The 23031-nt window shown below is 53.0% G+C and overlaps 1 protein-coding gene across 2 annotated transcripts in view; it reads right to left on the bottom strand.

Moving 5' to 3' along the window:
• Positions 1 to 5389: 5389 nt before the first annotated feature.
• CACNG5 (calcium voltage-gated channel auxiliary subunit gamma 5) overlaps positions 5390 to 23031 on the bottom strand; it is a 39229-nt gene continuing 21587 nt past the window's right edge. For both annotated transcript variants that reach the window (XM_084983046.1, XM_021066741.2), the window contains 5 exons: positions 14370 to 14611; positions 13462 to 13548; positions 12396 to 12536; positions 8691 to 8836; positions 5390 to 8436 (listed from right to left, as the gene is read on the bottom strand). In XM_084983046.1, the coding sequence (XP_084839172.1) occupies positions 8179 to 8436; positions 8691 to 8836; positions 12396 to 12536; positions 13462 to 13548; positions 14370 to 14611 (874 nt within the window). In that variant the 3' untranslated portion in view covers positions 5390 to 8178. The remainder of the gene's footprint in view (positions 8437 to 8690; positions 8837 to 12395; positions 12537 to 13461; positions 13549 to 14369; positions 14612 to 23031) is intronic.

Raw genomic sequence — 23031 nt, 5'->3', positions numbered from 1 at the left:
ACTGCCTAGGATAGAGCTGGCATAGCAATAACCAAAAGAATAAGCACTACTAATTTAATTATTGTTAATAGGATTTCAGGGTAAATTATCAAGACGACTTTGACTATTTTCTCCCATCTCTTTCTTCTGCTCCCAGTTCAGGAAAGAGTGTCTCTAGGGACCCACAGAAGGGAGATTATGGAGTGTCTTCCCAAGGGGACAGGTTAAAAGGAAGTCCTTGGACGAGGTCAGTGAGAAGAGCCAACTCTGGGAAGGGTCCCTGTGTCTGGGAAGGAAATGAGCCAGGAAGTGTAACTGCTGAGTGCCTTGGACACCTGCCTCCCCAAGGACCCTGCGTGGGTTGGGCTGTGATTTCTCTGCCTTCTGTCTCCACTGGATTTCTGAGACGCCCCTGGAATATTGTATCCCCCACCACCCGACTGAGTGAAGGCTCAAAGTTAGATTTAATTTGATTTAGAAAAACAAGGTGATGCTTATCACAGTTAAGGGTGGGGAAGGAAAATTCATTTACACTCTACTTTTTTTTTCTTTGCACCTCACAGCCACCAGGGTGGGAGCTCACACATACGATGCTTCAGGAAATGTGCTGAACAAAAAGAGATATTCCTTCCTCCTCTCCAGCTGATAGGCTTCAGACGGTAGGGTCTCGCATCCCACAGCACGCCCACAGGTGGTTGGCTTCACGGTGTCCTGGGAAAATGGGGTCCAGAGGCCAGAGTCAGCTGTGAGCTCCTCTCCAGGGTCTGAGCCTGACTCCTCAGCCCTCTGCTTGGATCAGGGTGTCAGGATGTGCAGACAACCCCTGGTCTCACGCTCATTGGTCAGTCTGCACGTGGGCCATGAATCTCCCTCCACGTGCTGGCAAGCAAGGAGAGTGTGGCGAGCCTCTGAGGTCCGCCACTGACTGGACCTCAGTCCAGAAAATCTGTAATTGTTCTGTGGCCATTTCCAACAGTGGTTGTGTGAAATAATGGAAAATGTATATATTGATCTCTGCCCCCAGTTCCTGGTCCAGAGCTCCTGACACCCTTGGAATTTCCTACATGATAAGAACCACAGGGGTATCTTTTGTTTCAATATTTGATCTTTGACCCCAGTTGCTGACCCAGGGCTCCTAAATCTCTTGGGATTTCCTGGGTGACAGGAGTGTCTTTTGCTCCAATGAGGTGACTCCTGGGTAGCGTCAGGATGGGAGCTGATGATCGGAAAGACCAAGCCATGATTAGAAGCTTGGAAGTCACCCCCCACCACGTACTCCAGGAAGGAAAGAAGGGCCAGATGCTGATCCATCACCCATCATGCCTAAGGGGTGAAAACTTACAAATTCTCAAGTACGGGGTTTGGAGAACTTCCCACGTGCTGGGAGGATACTGGATGCCAACTTCACAGGGATGGACCTTTCTCGATCTCACCCTGCTTATCTCTTCACATGGCTCTTCCTCTAAGTCTTTTTTCATATCCTTTATTCTATAATACATTGGTAAATGTGTTTCCTTGAGTCCTGAGTGCTGTTCTAGCAAATGATCAGATCCAAGGAAGAGAGTCATGGGAACTTCTAATCTGTAGCCAAGTCAGAGAGAAGTTGTGGGTAATGCCCACGGGGACCTATTGTGATGAGAGTCTGAAGTGGGGAGCCGTCTTGTGAGACAGCCCTGAACCCATGGGGTCTGGGCTAACTCCAGTGAGTGGCAGAAATGAATTGAATTGTAGTACACCCAGCTGGTGTCACCAAAAACTGTGTGTTGGGAGAACCCCACACATCTGGTGTCAGAAGTATTGTGTGTGAGCAAAGGAAGAAAGAGTGAGTTTTTCCTACACAGGTTGGTATCAGGAGTAGGGAGGGAGATAAGAAGTCAGAATTAACAAGATTTCAGGAAAAGAATACCTTGCCTTTCTTCTATTTTTTAAAAATAAGAAAACTATAAAAAATTAAAGTATAGGTGATTTGCAATGTGCCAATTTCTACTGTACAGCAAAGCAACCCCATCATATATATATATATATATTCCCTTTCTTATATTATCTTCCATAATCTTCTTTCCCAAAAGATTGGATTTAGTTCCCCGGGCTATTTAGTAGGACCTTGTTGCATCCTTTCTAAATGTAATATCTTGCATCTACTAACTCCAAACTCCCCATCCATCCCACTCCCTCCTGTCTCCCCCTTGGCATCCACAAGTCTGTGTTCTCTTTGTCCACGAGTCTGTGTCTGTTTTGTAGCTAGGTTCCTCTGTGCCGTATTTTATATCTCTCTTCCTATTTAAAAGAGCTTCCCTTCTTCATCTATCTTTGGATGGAACCTGGACTATTTCTCCAATTATGGCAGGGGGTGTTTCGGCCACGCCGGGCCTTTAGAACTGCAGATGCTAACCATGTGAAACAGGACTTTCAGAGCACTGCAAATATTACTGTCAGTCCCTACCCCGCTGTAGGTCTCAGTATCCTCTGTGCAGAATGGAGAATGTTGAATGAGATAATGCTTGCAAAGTACCTAGTATGTGATGAGCACGCTGATAAAGGCTTTATATGCAGGTTGGTGACGGTGACATCTGGTGATGTCCCATCTGCTGGAGTTGAAGCTGAGACCCCACTGACATTTGCAAGAAAGGGTGTCTTGATTGAAGATGGCGAATCCATCTCCCCCAGACCTATGACTGACCTTGGAGAAAACCATCTATTCATCCTTAATAGCTCAGGGCACTGGGAATAGCCTTGAATTTAATATACGCTACTCGTCGGGAGCCCCTGGTGGGGTTTGTTTAATTTAGTCTTTTCTTATCATTTTGTTCTAAAAATAAGTTAACCCAAGGAGGACTTTACAGTTTACATTAAAAAAAAAAATAGACTTCATTGTGTTTTCGTGTGGCTTCTCTTGTATCTGAAATGGGGTAGGAGGTGTGAATGTGAGTGGATTCAAGATAAAAACTGACTCAAGTCCAGTGTGCTGAGAGGACTGTAATACACAGTCTCCTTGCTGCCTGATCAGAAACCCCCAAAGCCCTCAAGCCTTGTTCTTACAAATGATGAATCTGAAATGAATTATTCAAAGACCAGTGATGAAGGTCAGTTTAAACTCTGCAGTTGGAGCCTCGAGTCTGCGAGGTCATTTCTGAGCATCCAACAGAACTACTCAGGGCCAGAAGGCCACCCCTCGGTCCTGACAGTGGTGTGGAGAGCACACTGGCTCCAGAATGCTGAGTGCTGCCACCCTCCTGCTCAAGGGCAGGCTCTTACTGCATCCCAGTGAATAGCAGCTCATCAGGGAAGAGAGGCTGGGCATGAGCCCATGAACTTGACTTCTTGCCCGAAGCACAGCCTTGTCTAGGGAGGCAGAGCCTGTGGAGGCAGGGGAGGGGCAAGGAGAAAGCCTGTGTCTTCAGCATCCTCGTTACCCACCCAGCCCCTTTCCCCCTTCCTTTCCTGCATTCTGTTCAGGAAGCTCTGACTACTCCTCGGCTAGACTCAGGTGAAGGGGCTCAATCCCCCCCCTTCACCCAATTCCCACCTGGGAATTTTCATCTCTTAACAGACACAGTCACATTTTGGGTACCTTTAAGTTGGTCTTTCTGCGTTCCTATAGCAAGAAAGTGGTGCCACTTGACCTTGAATTTGCTCTTGAACCTCTGAGGCTGGCTGAACTAGGGCCTTACTCCCCACAACGCTGCCCAGGGGAGCAGACCCTGGATGGAGAAGCCCCTTCCCCTGTGGCTGAGAGGAAGACCCTAGGCATTCAAGTTCTCCCTTCGGCACCCCCGCCCCTGCCCCCAAGTATCTGACCTTTTAGGTAAGTTCCACATTCTTTGGGGTGTTATCTGATTGCTCCAGGCGGGAGGTAGGGGCTGGTGGTCCATACCTTGGGCTTGCTCAGGTCTTGCCTCTAAAACCTGCAGCCTTTGGAGTTCCCATGGTGTTTCCGTGGGTTAAGGACCTGACATTGTTTCCATGAGGATGACATTGTCCTCCGTGAGGATCGCTGGCCTCGCTCAGTGGGTTCAGGATCTAGTGTTGCTGTGGCTGTGGCATAGGCCTCAGCTGCAGCTCCCATTGGACCCCTTCTCTGGGAACTTCCATATGCCACAGGTGCCACCAGAAAAAGAAAAAAAACCGAAACAACCTTGTAGCCTTTAGAGTTGGAGACAGAGCACGGGGGCATGGGAGCAGCCCCACGGCCACGGCTGAGCTCACGCTCACAGCACAGGCTGGGTCCTGGCCTGTCTGGGCCTGAGGACCGTGTCCTTGGCAGCGTCCACGTGTTCAGCCACTTCTGCACCCACTGGCTGCACGGAGTGTTCACCTTCCAGAGGCTGATTAACTTCCCCAGAGCCACAGCAGCCAGGGGGATGGCGTTCAGCGAGGTAAGACTGGGTTCCACACACTCATCAGGCAGGGGGCCTCAGCCAGAGGGCAGCCTGGGAAGGAGCAGCTCCCCTGGAGTGACCGTGCAGGGCTGTGCGGACTCCCCACCGCACCCTGGCCACCCACTCTGCCAATGCTTCAGGTGGAATGCTATTCCCCCGCCCTCGTCCACTCTTTATCCACTTGTGCTGGCTAATTAGAGTCACTTTGGCTGGACCACGTTGCCCAGATATTATTCCAGCTGTTTCTGTGAAGGCTTTTTTTTTTTTTCTTTTTTTTTTTAGCTGTGAGTGACATTTCAATCGGTGGACTTGGAATGAAGCCGATCGCCCTCCAGAATGTGGTGGGTCACGTCCAATCAGTTGAAGACCTAAACAGAACAAAGATTGCCCTCCCCCAAGCAGGAAGGAAGCTTGCCAGCGAGCAGCCTTCTGACTCAAACTGCGACTCTTCCCTGAGTCTTCAGCCTGCGGGCCTCCCTCACCAGGCTTTGGATTTGCCAAACCTCCACCATCACGGGAGCCAACTCTTTAAAATAAACTTCTCTTTCTACGCCTCCTGTGGGTTCTGTGACTCTGGAGAACACTAGCACACCACTTTTACTTAGGGAGGAAGGACAGTTACCCAAACGAGAAGGAGGGGGCTCCTGAAACGTGGTCCCCCAGAACATCACTGGTAAGCTGCCCCAAAGTGCCCCCTGGCAGCTCCGTGCAGCCCTCTTAACAGACCATTTCTTTCAAGGTCATCTCTGGGTGTCTGGCGGGGCAGGGGGGCACCGCAGCCCAACCCCTGGAGGGAGAAGGAGGCTGATGAGTTCCAGATGAGAGGGGTCAAAAGTCAGAATTGTTCCCCCGCCCAGCTGGTAGCCCCGAATGGTTTAATTCCCTAAGACATCAGATTTGGAGGGTATTAGTCTCCCCCTCCCATGGTTTGAAGGTGAAAAAATAAAAACTTCTCTGTCTTTTCTTTAAGTGATGACACGAAAGATTAGAAAGTGGATTGAGGAAGGGGCCCCTAATGATTAGTGTCTGAGTTGAGTTTATACACTTTAATGTTTGATAAAAATCTTTTGATTGCAGAGAGGCTGCAAAGAGGCCCCAGTTCTGAGATTCATTTATAGACAGAAAAGGAACAGTCGTGGTTCCACAGTTAGTGACCCAGTCATCCATCCCCCGGGGGAGAACAGGACCCAGAACCTGATCCTAAGATACGTGTAAATTGCACCTTCCCAGGGTAAGAGCGGCCGACTCAGCAGCTCAGCCTCCAGGCCGATAAAGGCCCGCCCTAATGATGTCAACAGTCAACCATTGGCTGGTGTTCGGGAGTGGATTCTATTTTTTTCCATGTGCACAAATACAAGCCTGGCACAGTGACAGAGAAAGCGTTTCAGGGAGGGGAAAGAGCATCCGAGGAGCCAATTACATGGACACAAATTGGAGCAGAGCACATCGAAACAACTGTTCAGTTTGGAAATGCTACCTAGTGTCTCCAACTGCACTAACTGGTCCTTTGCTGAGGGGAGAGCGCGGTTTCCACGTTCATCCGCAAATCATCCGCAAATGGTAACCATGGACTAGAGGGCATGGCAGAAGCCGACGGAGTGAACGTGGGGGCTTTACAGTTGCCATCAGTGTATGGGCGAGGGGTGAGCCGTCACATTATGACGGCTTTTCTACAAGAGGCTGATTCATTAGGGGTGGGGGCAGATGTGTGGGAGAGGAGCTTGGAAATAAATACTTGAGGCCAAAGCTCTCAGAGCAGAAGAGTATTGGCCAGGGTGCATGCCGGGTTGGTGGCCGGACTGGGAGCAGAAGTGGCTTTTCTTGGTCCCCTCTACTCTCCTGCGAAACAGCGGGATAATCCAGCTACCTGCCTGTTATGGACCGAACTGTGCCCCCCGCCCCATGCCCCATATTCATATGATGAGGCCCCCACCTCCAGGACTCAGAATGTGGCCACATTTGGAGATGGGCCTTTAATGAAGGGACTTAAGTCACAACGAGGCTGTTAGGATGGGTCCCTCTGGAATCTGACTGGTGTCCTCGTAAGAGGGAATCTGGACATGGGGCCTGCAGGTGAGCAGGAAAAAGACCACCTGCGGACACGTGGAGAGGATGGCCATCTGCAGGCCGAGGAACACGGCCTCGAGAGAAACCAGATCCGCCGACACCTTGACCTTGGACATCGGCTTCCAGAACTGGAATAGAAATGTCTGTGATCTAAGGGACCGGCCCCTGGCAGGTGGAGTGAACAAACGCATTGCTCTTTCAAAGGCCGCCTGTTCCAGAAGTGCTGCTACCGGTCTACACCACAGCCACAGCCACTCAGCATCCAAGGCGCGTCTGTGAACCACACCCCAGCTCAAGACAACCCTAGATCCTTAACTCACTGAGTGAGGCCAGGGATCGAACCTGCATCCTCACGGGTACTAGTCAGGTTCTTAACCCGCTCAGCCACAGCAGGAACTCCCCTGAATGCTATCTTAAAGAGAGCAAGAGAAAGAGAGAAAAGCTGGCAGGGCAAAAATACACAGCCAAGAGCCCCGCGTCGTTTTGCTACTCAAAATCTCAAATCCCAAAGCAGCCACACTGAGAAGATGCTTGGAGAGCTGAAGGGGCCCTGTCCTGCCGTGGTCCTTCCACCATTACCCCCTGCAAACTTCACAGAAGGTGCTACGTACCTCCCAGCTTAGGTTTCCAGCCAGGAAAATGGGCATCAGGCCACCTCCTCTTCTGGAGGCATCTATTTGCCTGCCCAGGCCCCACACCCAGGAAGCAGATGCTGTGCACGTTAGGATTAAACCGGCACCCCCCTCCCCCGGGTTGATAGTCACTCCCAGAGAGCAGCTGGATCATTCTGAGTCTGGCTTGTTCAGGCTCAGGTGTTGGCAAATCCAGCCCCAAATGTCAGGCAGCCTCTTTGAAAGCTGCCTCTACTTAGATGGGATCGACGTCTGTCTATATGATGAGACTTTGAAACAGCCTTGAACCCATGTGAGCAGGGATGGTATGGGGCTTGAAACAGTCCCGAAATTCTCATTGTCAGAGTCACTTATTTGGGTTAAGGCATTAAAGGCCCCCGTTAGCTATGTCATCAGGGGGCCATACACATTAAGACATCATCAGCCATTACCACCTCTGTGACGTCCTCAGAGTGGCCTCAGACCCATCCTCAGCCTCTTTGGGAGAAAGGCTGGGGCAGGTGAGTTCTGGCCGGGGAAGAGGGAGAAAGATTTACAGGCTGTGGGGCAGAGGGGGAGGTGGAGCGTGCAGACACTGCGCTGTATGGAGGGATATGGTGACAAGAAAGGATAAAGGATTTTACAAGGAACACTGCTTGATGACTCTGAACCAGCCAGACCGCCATAGCAGAGTCACTTTTTGGCTCCTTGGCCCAGATCATGAATGCGAGGGGCAGGCCCGCTGGCAAGCACACAGGTCCAGCCTGGTCTCTGTAAGGTGCTTGGCATCTCGGAGCTGGCCGTGGCCTGGACCATGAAGGTGGGTGTGCGGGATGAACGCACAGCGGGCACACCTTCCTCTCCCAGGAAAGGGGGCGTGGCTGCAGTGATTGGCACTCAAGGGGCGGGGCTCCACCAACATACTCACCCAATCAGCTCGCTCGCTGGGGCAGTCGCAGCTACTCTGGGGGAAGCAGGGAAAGGACGCGGGTCAAGTGACAACAGCTAAGCACGGGGGGCGCGGCGGGGCGGGGCAGGGGCAGCCTGGGCCTGTCCACCGAGGCCCTGGGGCTCACAGGCCAGCAAGGGAGCACGCGAAGGCTGCCTGGCCGTCCGAAGTCCCGGGAGGGAGGCCGCGGGGCTCAGCAAGGGGAGGATGACATCTGGTCGTAGTCCGGGCACTTGAGCAAGGCTGGGTAGTTGCTGTTCATCTGCAGGGAGGCGTCGCTGGAGATGTCGGAGGGGCTGCGGCCCCGGACCCAGGCGTCGGGGTGCAGGAACTGGCCCGAGTAATCCGAGCAGTTGCTCAGACGCGGCCGGTAGAAGCCGGGGTGCGGCCTGTACAGGTCCTCGGCGGTGTACCGCTTCATGAACAGGTAGACAGACATCACCCCTGCGCTCTGCAGGCAGGAGGAAGCAGAGGAGAGCTCACGGCTGGGGACCTGGCCTCGGCCGCAGCCCTGAGAGCAGCTGGAGGGGGAGGCAGTGGATGCCGGGCCGGGGGCATCCACTCCTGGCTGACCTCAGAAGGTCAGAGAGTGACACAGCCTCTGACTGTGTGGGGCAGTAGAGGGGGCGCGTCCAGGAAAAGCCAAGGGGCCTTCTCCTCCCATTCAGCCCCCGCCCCGCCCCCTTCCCCACCCAACCCTTTTACCTCGGTCAAAAGGAAGGAGATGGCAGCGAAGGCAAAGGACCACCCGTACTTGTAGGTGAAGTAGGTCTCGGCGTCCTTGGTCCTGTTGAGCATCTCGTCGTTGATGCTAGAGATGTAGAGCACGAGCCCCACCACGAGAGACAGGCCTGGGGGCGGGGCCGGAAGCTCAGAGAAGAGGGCCGGGGAGTTTAGGATGGGGCACCCCCCACCCCCGGGGGTTCAGGGAGAAAGACCCTGGCCTTGTGGTGACCATGAACTCATTCTGGTGTTCAAGGGGAGCCCTCCTGAAGACCCTTAGGCCATTACCTTCTAGGAAGTGAAGAGCTGCCAGTAAGAAAGGCCCTGTCTATGCATCTCCTGAGTCATGAGAAGCCCCATGGTTCTCACCCACCTGCTCACTAGAGTCACCTGTCAGACGTCCCTCCCAGGAGTCCCACCCCCATATCTTCTGCTACACGTGACCTGGGCTGGGGCCTGGTGCAGTATCGTCCTCAAAGCTCCCTGGGCGATGCCAATGTGAACTAAGGGTGAGAATCACCAAGTTAGCAGGTGGCTTTTGCTAAACTGTGGAATGAAACCAGCTCCCTTGGCAGAGGCAGCCGGGGCCTCCAGCCCCTGGATGGATGGCCATATAACTGTGGGTCTGTGCAGCCCACCTGACCATGGGTGTGGCCTATGGAGGGCATTAGGCAGGAGAGGTAAAGAGAGTTGGCCCAGATTCTGACAAGCATTAAATCAGGGGGCCAGTGGGGACCAAACTCCTGCTGCCCTTGTGCCAATGTCTGACTCGGGCATCAGTCTCGTCCATTAGTGACTATAATTCAATCAGGACATAATTAATTACTGTTTTGAGCTGTTTAATTCCACTCACATGATTAAGCTAGGGCATCTTGAAGGATGAAAGTTAAAGGAAAATAAATGTGAGTCAAGCCTTCCTTGGCACCTAAGTCGCCTTGGAATCACTGCTGGCCCAAGTGAACCCTCTCTATTGCTATATCATTAAAACGACTTCATGGAGCTCCTGTTGTGGCTAATTGATTAACAAATCTGACTAGTATCCATGACGATGCAAGGTCGATCCCTGGCCTTGTTCAGTGGCTTAAGGATCCGGCGTTGCCGTGAGCTGTGGTGTAGGTTGCAGATGTGGCTTGGATCTGGTGTTGCTGTGGCTGTGGCGTAGGCCAGTGGCTATAGCTCTGATTAGATTCCTAGCCTGGGAACCTCCATATGTTGCAGGTGCAGCCCTAAAAAGACAAAAATACAAAACAAAACAACAAAAAATAACCAACCCACTTCATGTGGCCCAGTTCAATCTGAGATTTCTGGTCCTGTCACCCACCACTGAAAAGCTCAGGTGCTTAGAAGCTACTCTATAGACTTGACTATTGTGAAGTTCATAGAAAGATCAGGAAAGAGGTTAACTCCAGGTCTCTACCTCTTGGACTGGGTGGGAATATCACCATGCGGAGGGTGGGCTGAGGTCAGTGAAGGTGCTCAGTGTTTGTTAGATGGGTGGATGGATGCAAGGATGGATGCATGGGTTGACAGATGGAAGAAAGGACGGCAGATGGGTGGGTGGGTTGAAAAAAAGACAGAGAGATGGATGGACGAAAGGATGGATAGATGGATGGATGAATGAGTGGATGGAAGAGAGAAAAGCCCTTGGGCACTGGGCGTTCTGACTGCCCCCTGGCTCCCACCCTATATTGACAGGAGAATGTTGGGAAAAGGAACCTAAGGTGGCTTAGGAGTTGGGGCCCTAAGAATGTCTGGTGCCCAGCCAATGTCCATCCCCTCTCTTCTCCTCCCCTCTGTCCATCCAGCCATCCACCTCCCCCCTTCCACCCGTAGCCCCTCTCTTATCAGCAAGTCCAGACTCCACAGCACCTGCAGTGGAAGCCCTGAGCCCTGCATTATCTCCAGGAGAAAAGGTCCTCATGAAAATGCAGTCACCTTGGAGGAGAGGAAGAGCCTACCTTGACCTCCCTCTACTTTTTCTTCCCCTCCCTCTCTTCACACTCCCTGTTGTGACCTCCTCTGGTGAGGTTCCCTCCCCCACTCCCTAGGCTGACAGCTCCATCTCTACCTCTGGTGCCTGAGCCCTAAACCCTGACCCCATGGCAGCCTTCTGGACTCCGCCTCTGGATGTCACATGGACATCTCACACTTTGCACTTCCCACCCGAAACTTAGGACTTTTGCTCCAAATCTGCGCCTTCTCCTAAGATCCCTAGATCAGCAGTGCCATGCACCGGCCACCCAGGGCCCAAGCAAGAACATGGCACTTGTCTTTGAAAGCCTGAAAGCCTCACCCTCATCCTACTGTGTTTACCTGCCAGGTGTCTCTTGGATGCTCTCATTTCTCTCGTCTCACTTTGGGCACCATCACGTCTCTCCTGTACTATTGAGATAGCGTCCCTTCCTCCCCTCATCTCCATAGAGAGTTATTCTAAGGTCCAAATCTGGTCACATCATTCCCCGGCTTAAAATCCTTTTGAGGTGTCTCACAAAGTCCCAAATCCACAAGGCGACCTCAGATGCCCTTCCAGTTTCAGCCCTCACCACGGTCCTCCTGGCAGTCCCACCTTGACGAGTGCTGATTACGGCTTAGCCTCCCCCACGCTTCGTCCTCTCTCTTTCCTCCAGCCCCCTTCCCACCCCACCCAGCCTCACGTCCTTACCCAGTTCCTACTCACCCTCACCCTGCCTTCTCTGGGTAGTCAGCCCTGAACAACTCTTCGTCTGAGTTTCAAACCCTGCCCTGGGACCCATAACCATCCTTGCTGCCTGCTGTCCTAGCCCCTTTCACACAGTCTTCCTGTTCCTGGCCTATTTTTTTGGGGGGGAGGGTCTTTTTTAGGGTCACATCCGTGGCATATGGAGGTTCCCAGGCTAGGGGTCGAATTGGAGCTACAGCTGCCGGCCTACACTGCAGCCACAGCAACGCTGGATCCAAGCCGCGTCTGCTATGCCAGATCCTTAACCCACTGAGCGAGGCCAGGGATCGAACCCTCGTCCTCACGGATACTAGTCGGGTTCGGTAACTGCTGAGTCATGACAGGAACGCCCCCGGCCTATTTCTTATATCGCCTGTGACAATGCTCTTTTGTAGGCAGTGACTCCAGCTCCCAAGATAAGGCCTGATAGATGCCATGAATAAATGAGTAAATACACAAAGAAGAAAAAGAACAAACGAAGGGCGAGGTACAATCTGAGGTCAGTCCCAGAAGGCAGATCTGTATTGAAGGTTTGGGGTGTCACTAGGAAGTGAAGGGGACAGTCAAGGGTCCCCAGTGGGTGGCTGAGGGAGAACAGCGAAGAGGCTGTTCTTCCAAAGGCAGATTGTATTTGTCTTTCATGCAAAAACGCAGAGACAGAGTCCCTCCCCAACCAGGAACACTCAGGCCGGGCGGAAACTGAGAAGCGAGCGGAGGTGATGGCGATAGCGTAGGGTGAGGAGGGCCCTGGGTTCTAATCCCAGCCCCGCCCATGGCGAGCCTCTCAGATCCCTGCTCCAGAGGCGATGACAGGCCCCGGGTCCTCAGAGGCCACCTCCAGCTCTGACTCAGTTCTGCTCGTGCCACTGACTCAGCTGGTCCTGTGCCAGGGGCTGACCCACGGCTGTGACCAGAATTTCCCAGAGCAGAGCTGCTAGGAATTAAATGTCACGAGTGCAGAGTGCGTGAGCGAAAACGACACAGGTTACCTGAAAGGATAAAGAAGATGCCGGAGACAAAGGCCAGGATTGTCCTGTGGGGACGGATGTGTCCGATGTTGCTCAGGATGAACCCAATGAACATGAAGAAGAGGCTGACCAGAGGGAACGGCGTGGCCGAGCGAATCATTTCTAATCGAGGGGACGAGAGGACACTGTCAGCCTCCAGTGGCCTTACCCAGCACTCACCCTCCGGAGTCAAGTGTTCCTGGCAGTGGCCACCGGCTGTTCACCAAAGCCGCCACCCTGCCATCCGGGGCTCCATCCCCTTCTCGGGTGGCCTGGGACCTGCCAGTACTGGCAGGGCTTTTGTCCTTTAGCCCTTAGCCTGTGGGGCTGGTACTAACTCAAGGTGATAAGTGTCAGAATTGTATTGCAGGCTCACATTGGGGTCAGAATCAGCTCTGGTCAGGTCAAGGCCGGGGCGTCAGTCTTATCAGGGGCCAGAGAGCTTGGTTCAGTTCCCTGGGTGCAATGGTGCGGCTGTGGGTGTTTGCCTAAAACTCATTTGCTAAACCTGACGCCCAAGGTGATGGTGTTTGGAGCCGGGGCCTTGGGGAGGTTCTTCGCTCTTGAGGGGCGGGCCTCATGAATGGGATTAGCGCCTTATCAGAGGGACTCCAGAGAGCTCCCTCGCCTCTGCCACCGTGGGAGGACACAGTGAGAAGGTACCAGACATGAACCAGGGGGCGGGCCCTCATCAGAATGTGACCATGCTGGCACGTTGACCTTGCACTTCTAATCTCTTGAGCAGAGAGAAATGAATTTCTGTGGTTTCTAAACAGTCCCGTCTGTGGCATTTTGTTAGAACATCCCAAACAGGGCTCCCCCTGGGTATGGTGGCCCTCTTGCTTGTTTGGGTCTCCTGTCACCAGCAACGTGTCACTACCTTTGGATAAAAATCATCAGAGTAAGCCCCGTGGGCTCAGGCCGGCACAACCAGCTGAGTCTAAGGGCATGAGCTCCTGAGAAAGAAGCTGGCCACCCTGCCTCTTCCCTCTGCCCGGTTCCGCTCTGTCCAGACTGTGGCCCAGGTCGGAAAGTCGGAAGCACCTACTTAGAACGTTGACCGTGGACTCAGACGTCATCTGGGTGTTCACAGGCATCACGTACTCTATGGTGAAGCAGCGGCCCCGCTCCTCACCTGTGGAGACAAGGGTCACGTTTCTGGGTTCTTCTTGAACATGGATTTGAGGTTAGCATATTCAAGTGGTATTTCCAGATGCTTCTAGGATCTCTGACCCACTGTGTATTTACACCTGGGCTGGATCTGAACCCTAGGGGCCCATCCCTGGCTGTTGGCACAATGGGTTAATAATCCAGCTTGTCTCTGTGGCTTTGCTGGTTCAATCCCCGACCTGGCAGAGTGGGTCAAGGATCTGGCATTGCCGCAGCTGTGGCGTAGTAGGTCTCAGGTGTGGCTTGGATTCTATCCCTGGAACTTCCATATGTCATGGATGTGGCTGAAAAGAGGGGGGAAGAAAAGAGAGAGACCCCCAAGGAGCACCCCTTGCCCCCACCATGTGAGGACACAGGGAGGAGGCCCGGGCTCTGAGCCGGGGGAGGGCCTCTGGGAGAACGTGATGGCGCTGCCCTCCCCCCTCCACCCCCCCGGAATCTTCATTTCCTCATCTGCGAAGGGGACGTGCTAACAGGCCCTGCCGTGCAGTGTCGAGGGGAGATGGGAGCTGAGGGCTGCACGGCCGTCAGACCTGCGCCAGGCACCTCGATCGGCCGGGGTGGGGGTGTGGAGAAGAGGACTCGTCTAAACGGACATCTCGAGTCAGGGCTTGAGTTTGAAACGGGTGCTGCTCGCTGGAGGGGGTGCTGCCAGCGTTCAAGGGCATTGTCCATGGTGAACTGCCTCCTTCCAGCTGGGCGGCCTCTGCCCCAGGGCGTGGGGTGGGGTCCCCTGGGCAGGTTTTCCTGGGGGGCAGAACTGTCCCCAAGCCAGGGTGCCCCTACCTGCAAGGAAGCAGACGCGCCACAGGCCCGAGTGCAGGGACATCTTGACCTCTGTGCTCTGGTTCTGGGGCAGGACCACGCCCTCCTCCAGGTACAGCCAGTAGTCGGTGCTGACGGCGATGCCCAGGAGGCCCAGGCCGCACACGGCAAAGACGCTGCTCAGCAGGGTCAGGGCCTTCCTCCCGCAGGCACTCATCTTCCCGAAGGTCGGCAGGCGAGGGGCCACCAGCAGGCAGTGGGCTCTGGGGGCAGGAGAGAGGTAGCAGCCATGGCTCCAAGGAGGCCCAAGATGCGGGGCCACGGGGCCGTAACTAAAGTCAACACGGCCGGGCTAAAAGGATGAGTGAGGACGAGCTCCCAGGAGGTCAAGCCACAGGCGACAGAGGCGCCGCCTCCCTCTGCCCATCAGGAACTCACAGCTTTCCGGACAGGCCACTGCAAGGACCCCCTTGTCCTACCCGAGAGTCCCCCACACCGGATAATACCATTCATTCATTCATTCATTCAGCAACTCACTCTTCCTCATATGAGAAACAAGAGGACGAACATGGCCTTGTCCTCGCCCTTGAAGAGCTCCCGTCTACAGACAAAGGCATCCCCAAAGCAATTAAGATGCAGCTCCATGCGGGCTGTGGGAGAGAGCTGCCCAAGGGCTGGGGGCCCGGTAGTGAACTCTGCTCAGGCAGAGGCTTGATTCCTCTGGCGTTGAGCTTGTTGAGGGGGAGGGGAGAGGGAGAAGGCAGAAGGGGAGGAAAATGGGTGTTTTTTGCAACAAGGAGGAACGTCTAGTCTGGAACCGCAGCACTGACCCTACACTATCAGCTGACCGTCAGGGAGCTGATAGATCTGCAGAATGAGCCCCATGCTGGCTTCCTGGAGGCGCCTGTCCGCCAGGCCGAAGAGCACAGGGGTTTTATCCAAGCCAAGGCCTCCTGCACAGGCTTGGACAAAGAAGGGGAAAATGAAATACAAAACAGCCAGCTCTGCCCACCAACCCAAGCCATTCTCCAGGCAGTGGGGTGGGAGGAGGAAGGGGATGGCTGGGTTACAAGTATCTCATAAAGCACCAACTGTGTGTGGAGCCCTGCGCTCATGGCCACGGCAGAAGCACAGGAATCGGAGGCCCCGTCGGAGTTCACAAGCCAGAAAACTATGACACCACAGCAAAACAACTCTGACCCAAGGGTGGGCAGTATTATAACTGGTGGAACGTTGGGTCTCGAGAAGGAGGAGGAGGAGGAGGAGTGAGGGGTGGCAGGGCAGGCTGCCTGGAGGTGCCCCTGGGTCCATACTTTAGGTAAGGGCCGTGCATCACAATCATTAAGACTTTTTTTTTTTTTTTAGCAGTTTCCTAAATACCTTCGCTTACACTTGAGTCTTATAAAACCCTAATACCTGCCAGAGGGAATGGAACTGGAACCCAAGGATGGTTGGTGAAGGAAACGGAAGGAGAAAGGAACAAAGGGATACGTTGCCTGAATGAGAATAACAGCCCCATAGGCTGCAAAGAGGACTTTTTTTAAGATTTTTTTTTTTTTTTTGTCTTTTTGCCTTTACTAGGGCCGCTCCCACGGCATATGGAGGTTCCCAGGCTAGGGGTCCAATCGGAGCCATAGCCACCGGCCTACACCAGAGCCACAGCAACGCGGGATCCGAGCCGCGTCTGCGACTTACACCACAGCTCACGGCAACGCCGGATCCTTAACCCACTGAGCAAGGCCAGGGATCGAACCTGCAACCTCATGGTTCCTAGTCAGATTCGTTAACCACTGGGCCATGATGGGAACTCCAGATTTGTTTTTAATCATAGCTGATTGACAATGTGTGTCAATTTCTGCTGTACGGCAAAGTGACCCAGCCATACTTACATATGCATTCTTTTTCTCACATTATCCTCCACTGTGCAAAGAGCCTTAAACTGAAAGGCAGGAATCCTGGACTTTATACTCAGCCTGAGTAGCTGTGGAATGTTGGGACATTAACCTTTCTGAGGCCCATTCTTCTCCGGGCCAACAAACAGGATGAGGATAATAATCAAAGCTGATGTCTATTGAATGTTTATCATTGTTAGGCCTTCTGCTAAACACTTTATTTTAATATTTACAAGCCTATTACCACCCCCATTTCATAGGTAACCAAACTGAGAATCAGAGAGGTTAAGAAACTTGCCCAAGATCACTCAGCTAGCAAATGATAGTGCCTACATTTGAACTTTATCCCTCCTTGTTCTCAAGACCTTTCCAAACTGGGTTCATGGAGCAAAATTTCCATGGATTAGTCTAGCAACAAGGATTCTGGCAGGGGGAAAAAAAAAAACTTGGGAAGGACAGTATCTAGGTCTTAAAGAATTACGCTGTGCATTCACAGGTGAAAGACCTGAAAAGTCCATTTAGCTTTGCTCATCCCAGTATTTTCCAAAGGTATTTGACCTCACAAATGGCATTTTGTTCTGTGAAATCCACTTTGGGGACCGCCCCCCAAGAAGAATAACAAGACAACATTGCTGGGAGATTAAAGGCAACAGCAAGTGTGACAGTGCTTTGAAAAACCCAACACACGATCCCCAGGGTACGGTATTATTATTATTAAGCAACAATGGGTGGGCGAAGGCCCCGTTTTGCAGAACAGGTGGCTCACGATCTCTAAATTCAACAGCTTGTGCCTGGTTGGAGCTGAACAGCCGATTTTAATGGTATACTTGGCAGACAAGCAAAGCCAGGTCTTGGAGATTTGGAAAGATGAGAGTGGGGAAAAGACCGGATCTGAATCTGTAAAAGCAAGAAATAAAAGAAGAGGCCCAAGCTGACCCAACCTGCCAAATTCTACACTAGCCACATTTGAAGCCTTGGAGCGCGCTTGAAAAGAAACAGAAAGGTCCCCTCCTAGAGCAGGTAACACATTTACGCCACTCCGCACAGAGTGAAAAATAAATCGCATGCATTGCACAATTGAAATTATGCTTCTATTAACTCTATTTATCAATAAATAATCTCACTGAGTACTGAAAAGCCCTTTAGCATACAGGATCGCATTAGGGCCTCACGACAGCCCCATTAGTAGGGAGTATGGCCCCCTTTCATGGATGGGCAAACTGAGGCCGTCATGAGCATGTAGCAGACTTGGATTAAAACCCAGGTCTCCCTCTAAAGTCTCTGCTTCAGCTATACTGCTTCTCTACTGATGAAATAAACAGGTTTAAGAAGTGTTAGGGTGAAGAGACACATACAAAGCAGACACTCAGGAATCTAGAAATGCATGGGACACTCAATTTTGGAAGATTATCTTCGTAAACAGCCAACTGCCACATCAGGGCTGTTTCTTGATCCCATTGGGCTTCTTATTGGGAGTCACCTGGGCGTTATCTTTTTACACCAGTTTCATGGAGATGCACCAACTCAACATTTTGGAGTGTGAAAAGCACCTTTTAGGGAAGGATGAGTAAGAGTCGGCTCCAGGCACATGTCAGGAAAACCAGGTCTAGGGGCGAGGTTCACCTGAGGTCGCCCAGGCAGTTCAGTGGAGGTACAAGACGGGGAACTGAAAACCTTGGCAAGGCTGGTCCAGTGCTTTTTCCTCCTTTGTACTTCAGGGAAAAAGGATAAGGCAGAAGGTGAAAATCCCTGGTACTTCCCTACTCCGAAAACAACACCATCGTGACCACATGGGTTTGCGGCCTGCCCTTCCGACGTGAGCATGCACGCGTGAGAAAGACTCTCCCACCCCAGGTCTTTGGTCAGCGGGGGCGGGAGTCCCCCTTCTGGTCAAGAGTGAATTCCTCGTTCCCACCTCATCGGACCCTGGGCAGAGTCTGTGCTTTCGCACTGTTTCTCCTTTTCCGTGGATCCCATTCCCGACTCTGTAATAGTCCTTTGACTGTTCTGCTGGGAGAGTTAGACCTTTTCTTATAAAAGTTGCTCCCACCAGGGAAGACGTTTCTGTTGGGATAGTACATGAAAAACTCTGGGGGTGGGGGGAAGCACGTGTTTCACATGAATTCAACCGTGAAGAAAATTTCACAGACTGGGAAGAAATAAGCCAAAACGTTGACAGTGGATGTCTCTGGGTACCAGGTGATGTATATCTGATTTTTCTCTCTCCTTTTCGGGGCTCAACACAGCTTCAAAAACAACATGTATTATCTCTCTACGCAGAGAAGATATCTGAAGACCAGACTCGTCAATCCTCCAGTCACTGGTCTCCTAAACGGAACGCGGGGCCCCTCAAACTCCCAGGGGAGAGATGCTGAGATCCAGGGTCCCCCTTAGGAGTTTGGGGCCTAAAATGCACGGCAGCTTTGAGCCTTTTGGGATGATTACCCGGCTGCCATTACCTCTAAGTATTAGCTTGTTAATTATCAGGAATTAAGAGTCGCTAATTATCATCCATGACTAGTAATTAGGGAGAAATGTCTTGAGGAGATTAAATCGCTAATGGCACATTTTCCTGCCCAAGCCAAGAATGAAAGGACTTGCAAGGAAGTGCTGAGGTGCTTGGAGACAGGTAAGGCTACAGGTGGGACTTCGGGCCCAGGTAGAGGCCTGTGGGGCGAGGGACAGGGTTTTGCCTGCAGAGAAGGAGAAGGTAGGAGAGTCCGATGCAGGCTCCCTGACCCGGTCCTTCTCTTGGCTTGAGGAGAACAAAGCTCCCCAATCCTTAAATGCCTCTGAGCACAGAAAGTCTGTGCCATGTCATGACCATACCAGTCAAGTGAGGATGCTTCTCTCTCTCCTGCCTCCTCTTCCTGCTCCCTCTCCCAAACTGCAGCCGAGAGAGGAGGGCGGCAGAGGAGGAAGGGACCAGGCTTTGGGCCCCCAAGGGCAGCAGAGCTGGGCTCAGGGCGACCAGTTGCGGCCCTTTTGCATCAGGCGGGAGGCCAGTTTGGGACTGGATGGTCCAGTCACTGGCTGGGGCACTTTGCATCCCTGGGAGACCAGAAGAGCCACAGAGGCTGCCAGAACGTTCCTCTAGAGCCAAGGGAAGGCCCAGCCCCACTGAATCAACACGGAAAGGGGACAGAGGGCTGTTTAATGACCACATCCCACAGGCATATGTGTTCAGAGGGCTTCGGGTTAAGCACTGGAAGCTCCCACTTTAAGGCAATGCTTTGAGGAGGTGAAGAAGGAGATAAATGCCCCTGTCCCCTCCCTCCTTAAGAGCATGTTTCTCCATCTTGACCTTGCACCTGATGCAGCTGAGATGAGAACAAGCGCGGAGTCTGCAGGCTGAGGTCCGGCCTTCCACGCAGCCTGGAGAGGAGAGGAGCTGGCCTGGGGGGTCGGGAGCGGGGTGTTGACCCTGTGCTGGCAAAGGGACCAGTAGAGGTACAGACAACACAGGGGAAGTCCCCCTCTTTGAAGGCCAGGCCCTAAGTCAGGGTGTCTCCACCCCCCAAGTGGTGCACCTCTGACCATTAGCAGAGCACCCCCTGCCAGGAGCTGGGGTGGGACAAAGGCCCCACTTAACTCTTATTTTTTCCCTTAGCCACCCTCACCTTCTGTGGCTCAAATGATCAGATTCTCATTGATCTCCTGGCTGGAGAGATAAACACTTTGGCAAGCTGTCCGAGGATTTCATTAAATGAGTCACATAAAGGAGTTCCCTTTGTGGCTCAGTGGGTTAAAGACCTGATGTTGTCTCTGTAAGGACACGGGTTCAATCCCTGGCCTCACTCAGTGGGTTAGGGATCTACCATTGCTGTGAGCTGTGGCGTAGCCGGCAGCTACAGCTCCCATTCAACCCCTAGCCTGGGAACTTCCATGTCCTGCAGATGTGGCCCTAAAAAGACTAAAGAAAAGAAAAGAAAAAGAAAAAAAAAGAAATCTATTACTGAAATAGATTTTTATCTTTCAGCAAGTGTGGAAACCAAAATCCCTTTAGAAAAGGCCAGGAGGGTCGCACCTTTCTTTATTGCTTTAGATCCCCTTCAAACAGAGCAGTGATGGGGTTGCAAACCCCATAATTCAGTGGCATGAAGTCTTAACGGTTGGCCATTAGAAGCCCGCTCCTGTGGCTGCCTCCACCTGCTCACGTGGCTACCAGGTACCATAAAAACCAGCGAGAAATGAAAACCAATTCTGTTCCCTGTGTCTTAATATGTGTAGATGGGAAAAATGTTCAGACTTGATCTAATTTTGGTGACACGGGCCATCCATCAGACCCAGGCTGCAAACGCCTGCGGAGAGAGAGCTGATGGAGGCTCTTCTCTCCTCCCCAGCATCCTGATCCAGCCCACCGCCCCCCTCACCCAAAGGACACGCCACCTCCCTGGTTCCCGCAGGCTGATGTTTATTGGACCAGGTCCATGTGCCAGACGCTGTTCACAGACACTTACACATAATTCACAAGGACCCTTGAGGTAGGCACCGCTATGAAAATGGGGATGTTTAATCCTAGGACCTTTTTTATGGGGTTATGGGTTCAAGGAGCTAACACGTGGAGCCAGTTTAAAATCGGGACTCCAGCCCAGCGCATAGCAAGGGCACACCATAGACTTAACCAGGGTCATTGTCCCCACTTTCTAGATGATGGGCTCGGTGGTTATGCCATGTTTCCAAGTTCACCCAGCTAGAAAGTCAGGGGCCTGGGATTTGAACCCTGCAATCTGGCCCCGTTATCTGCCACACTGAATGACCTCGCTTTCATCTCTCAGCCTGGTTCTGGTGAGCTGCAGAGGGAAGTGTCCAGAGACTTCTGAGCTCATCATGTTGGAAACTCTCTCTTCCCCAAAGTGCAGGTTCCTGACCGTCAAACACGCGTTGCCCTATTTTTTGCTCAACAGGATTAGCCTCTGGCCTAAGAGAAGAGGCCTGAGGGTTTCAAGTCCTTTTCTCCTTGGCCTTTGCATCTCTCGGGTGGATGGACACACCAGATATTTTTCCTTATCGAATAGCGATTATGGAGGAGGAGGAGAAGGAAGGAGGAGGGGGACAAAGGGGAGGGAAGAGACGAAGGAAGCGACTGAGTATTTCCCGCTGGACATTCTGAGTTATTCTTGGTTACACCCAGCCCCCCTCCATGCTTAGAATCAGTATTTCTGTTGCAAGAGACACTGCGTTTTCTGCTGAGTCCTCCTTCTGGGAGAAGGGAGGGAGGAGGGGTGGGGATGGGGAGGAAAAGCAGTCTGGCTTTGGAGAAGCTACCTGGACCCCACTCATCGGCCAGCTTGGAGACCTGCAGCAGGCACGCCCCTCTGGAGAGCAAGGCATCGGCAGGAGGACACTTGCAGGACAGTCCATGTGGTTCAGCCAGGTTACAGAGCACGGAGTTGGGGGGCGGGGGAGGGGGGCTTCTATAAATGCCTCCTGCCTGCCCCGTTTTCCCGTCTCCAGCACATTTTACCATGACCAGGATGCTAATGGTATGTGGCGCCCACGCCACGCCTCCCTCTCCCCAGCACCCTGTGATCCTGTCCTTCTCCCACGTACCCCAGCCCTGCCGGCCCGCATCCCAGGCCCCGGGTCCAGGTTGCTGCGGGTCCAGGAAGAACGCCCACGCGCCCAGCATTCCAGCCCTCCCAGCGTCAGTGCAGAAAGGGAGAGGACGTGCCAGCCACTTGAAAGCGAGAGCCTTGAGGGAGATGGGCAGGGAGAGAAAAGCAGAGAAGAGGGTGACGCGTTTCTCTGAGGAGTTGGTTCCCAGCACGTTGCTTTCTGCCTCCCCCACAGCCCCTGTGACTTTGGATGAAACAACCTGAGGCCCCGAAGAACCTGGCTCTAAGCACCGGCCCCCGGTGAGTGAGGAGGCCAAGGCCATGTGGGAGGCAGGGCTAAGATCCTTGGTTTTCTCAGCCCCGGACAGTGGCCTTCTGGCCCCTGGAGGATCCCAGGGCTGACCCCATAAGTCTGTGCTCCAGCTGATGCTTCACTACGACGCTCAAGAGAGGAAATCAAGGTGCTTACTGTGTTTTTAAAGAGACCTGAATATTTCCCACCTGGATGTCAGGCCTGAAGGCCTGGGAGGGAACTCAGGGCCTAGAAGGCGGGGTTTCACCTTTCACTGCCCCCACCCCTACCCCCAGAGGGCTGGTGACAAGGTGGGGGAGGTGAGGTCTATGGTTCTGTGAGCTTCTTGGCCAGCGGCCAGCGACTCCCCCTCCCAGGCCCCAGAGCGCAGAAGAGCACTGGTCTGGAAAAGAAGCATGAGCGTGAGCCCCAGCCCGGCTGTCTCATCTCATAAGCCCATCAAGGCCGGCCTGGAGGCCCAGAGGCCCTGGGCTGGGTGGCCGGGCCTTTAGTCTCCTGCCGGGGCCTCGGGCCACTGGCTCAGCCTCTCAGAGCCCTCATCAATAATGCAAGACTGATTGTTTCTTTAACGGGAGGCGTGAGGATTCCAGGACCAAAAATGAGTCACGGGCTCTCAGCAAATGCTTGTCTTCATCCTTGACCCAGAAAGAAGCAAGATTGGCCACTGAGGATGGTGACCCCAGGGCAGGAGGGTGACCCCAAGGCAGGAAGTAGTAGTGAGATGGTGCTGGTAGGGTGGGAGCAATGAGGGAGGAGCTCGTGTGCCTCTCACTTTAAAAGCGGCCTCACAACCGAACCGGTGAGGCCGAGGTGGGACTGTGTGGGACCAGAAGCACAGAAACCTCCAGAACTTCTAGAGTGGAAAGTGCCAGCTCTGGAACAGGTCAGGTCAGGAACTGAGAGGAGGAAAGGGGAGGGAG

The sequence above is a fragment of the Sus scrofa genome, chromosome 12 (assembly GCF_054392235.1).
Source record: "Sus scrofa isolate SSC_HxYL_T2T_F1_AM1 chromosome 12, Sscrofa_HxYL_maternal_Yorkshire_Landrace_v2.0, whole genome shotgun sequence".
Classification (NCBI taxonomy): domain Eukaryota; kingdom Metazoa; phylum Chordata; class Mammalia; order Artiodactyla; family Suidae; genus Sus; species Sus scrofa.
Note: the sequence above shows the minus strand (reverse complement) of the source record. Positions and strands in the feature narration are given on the sequence as shown.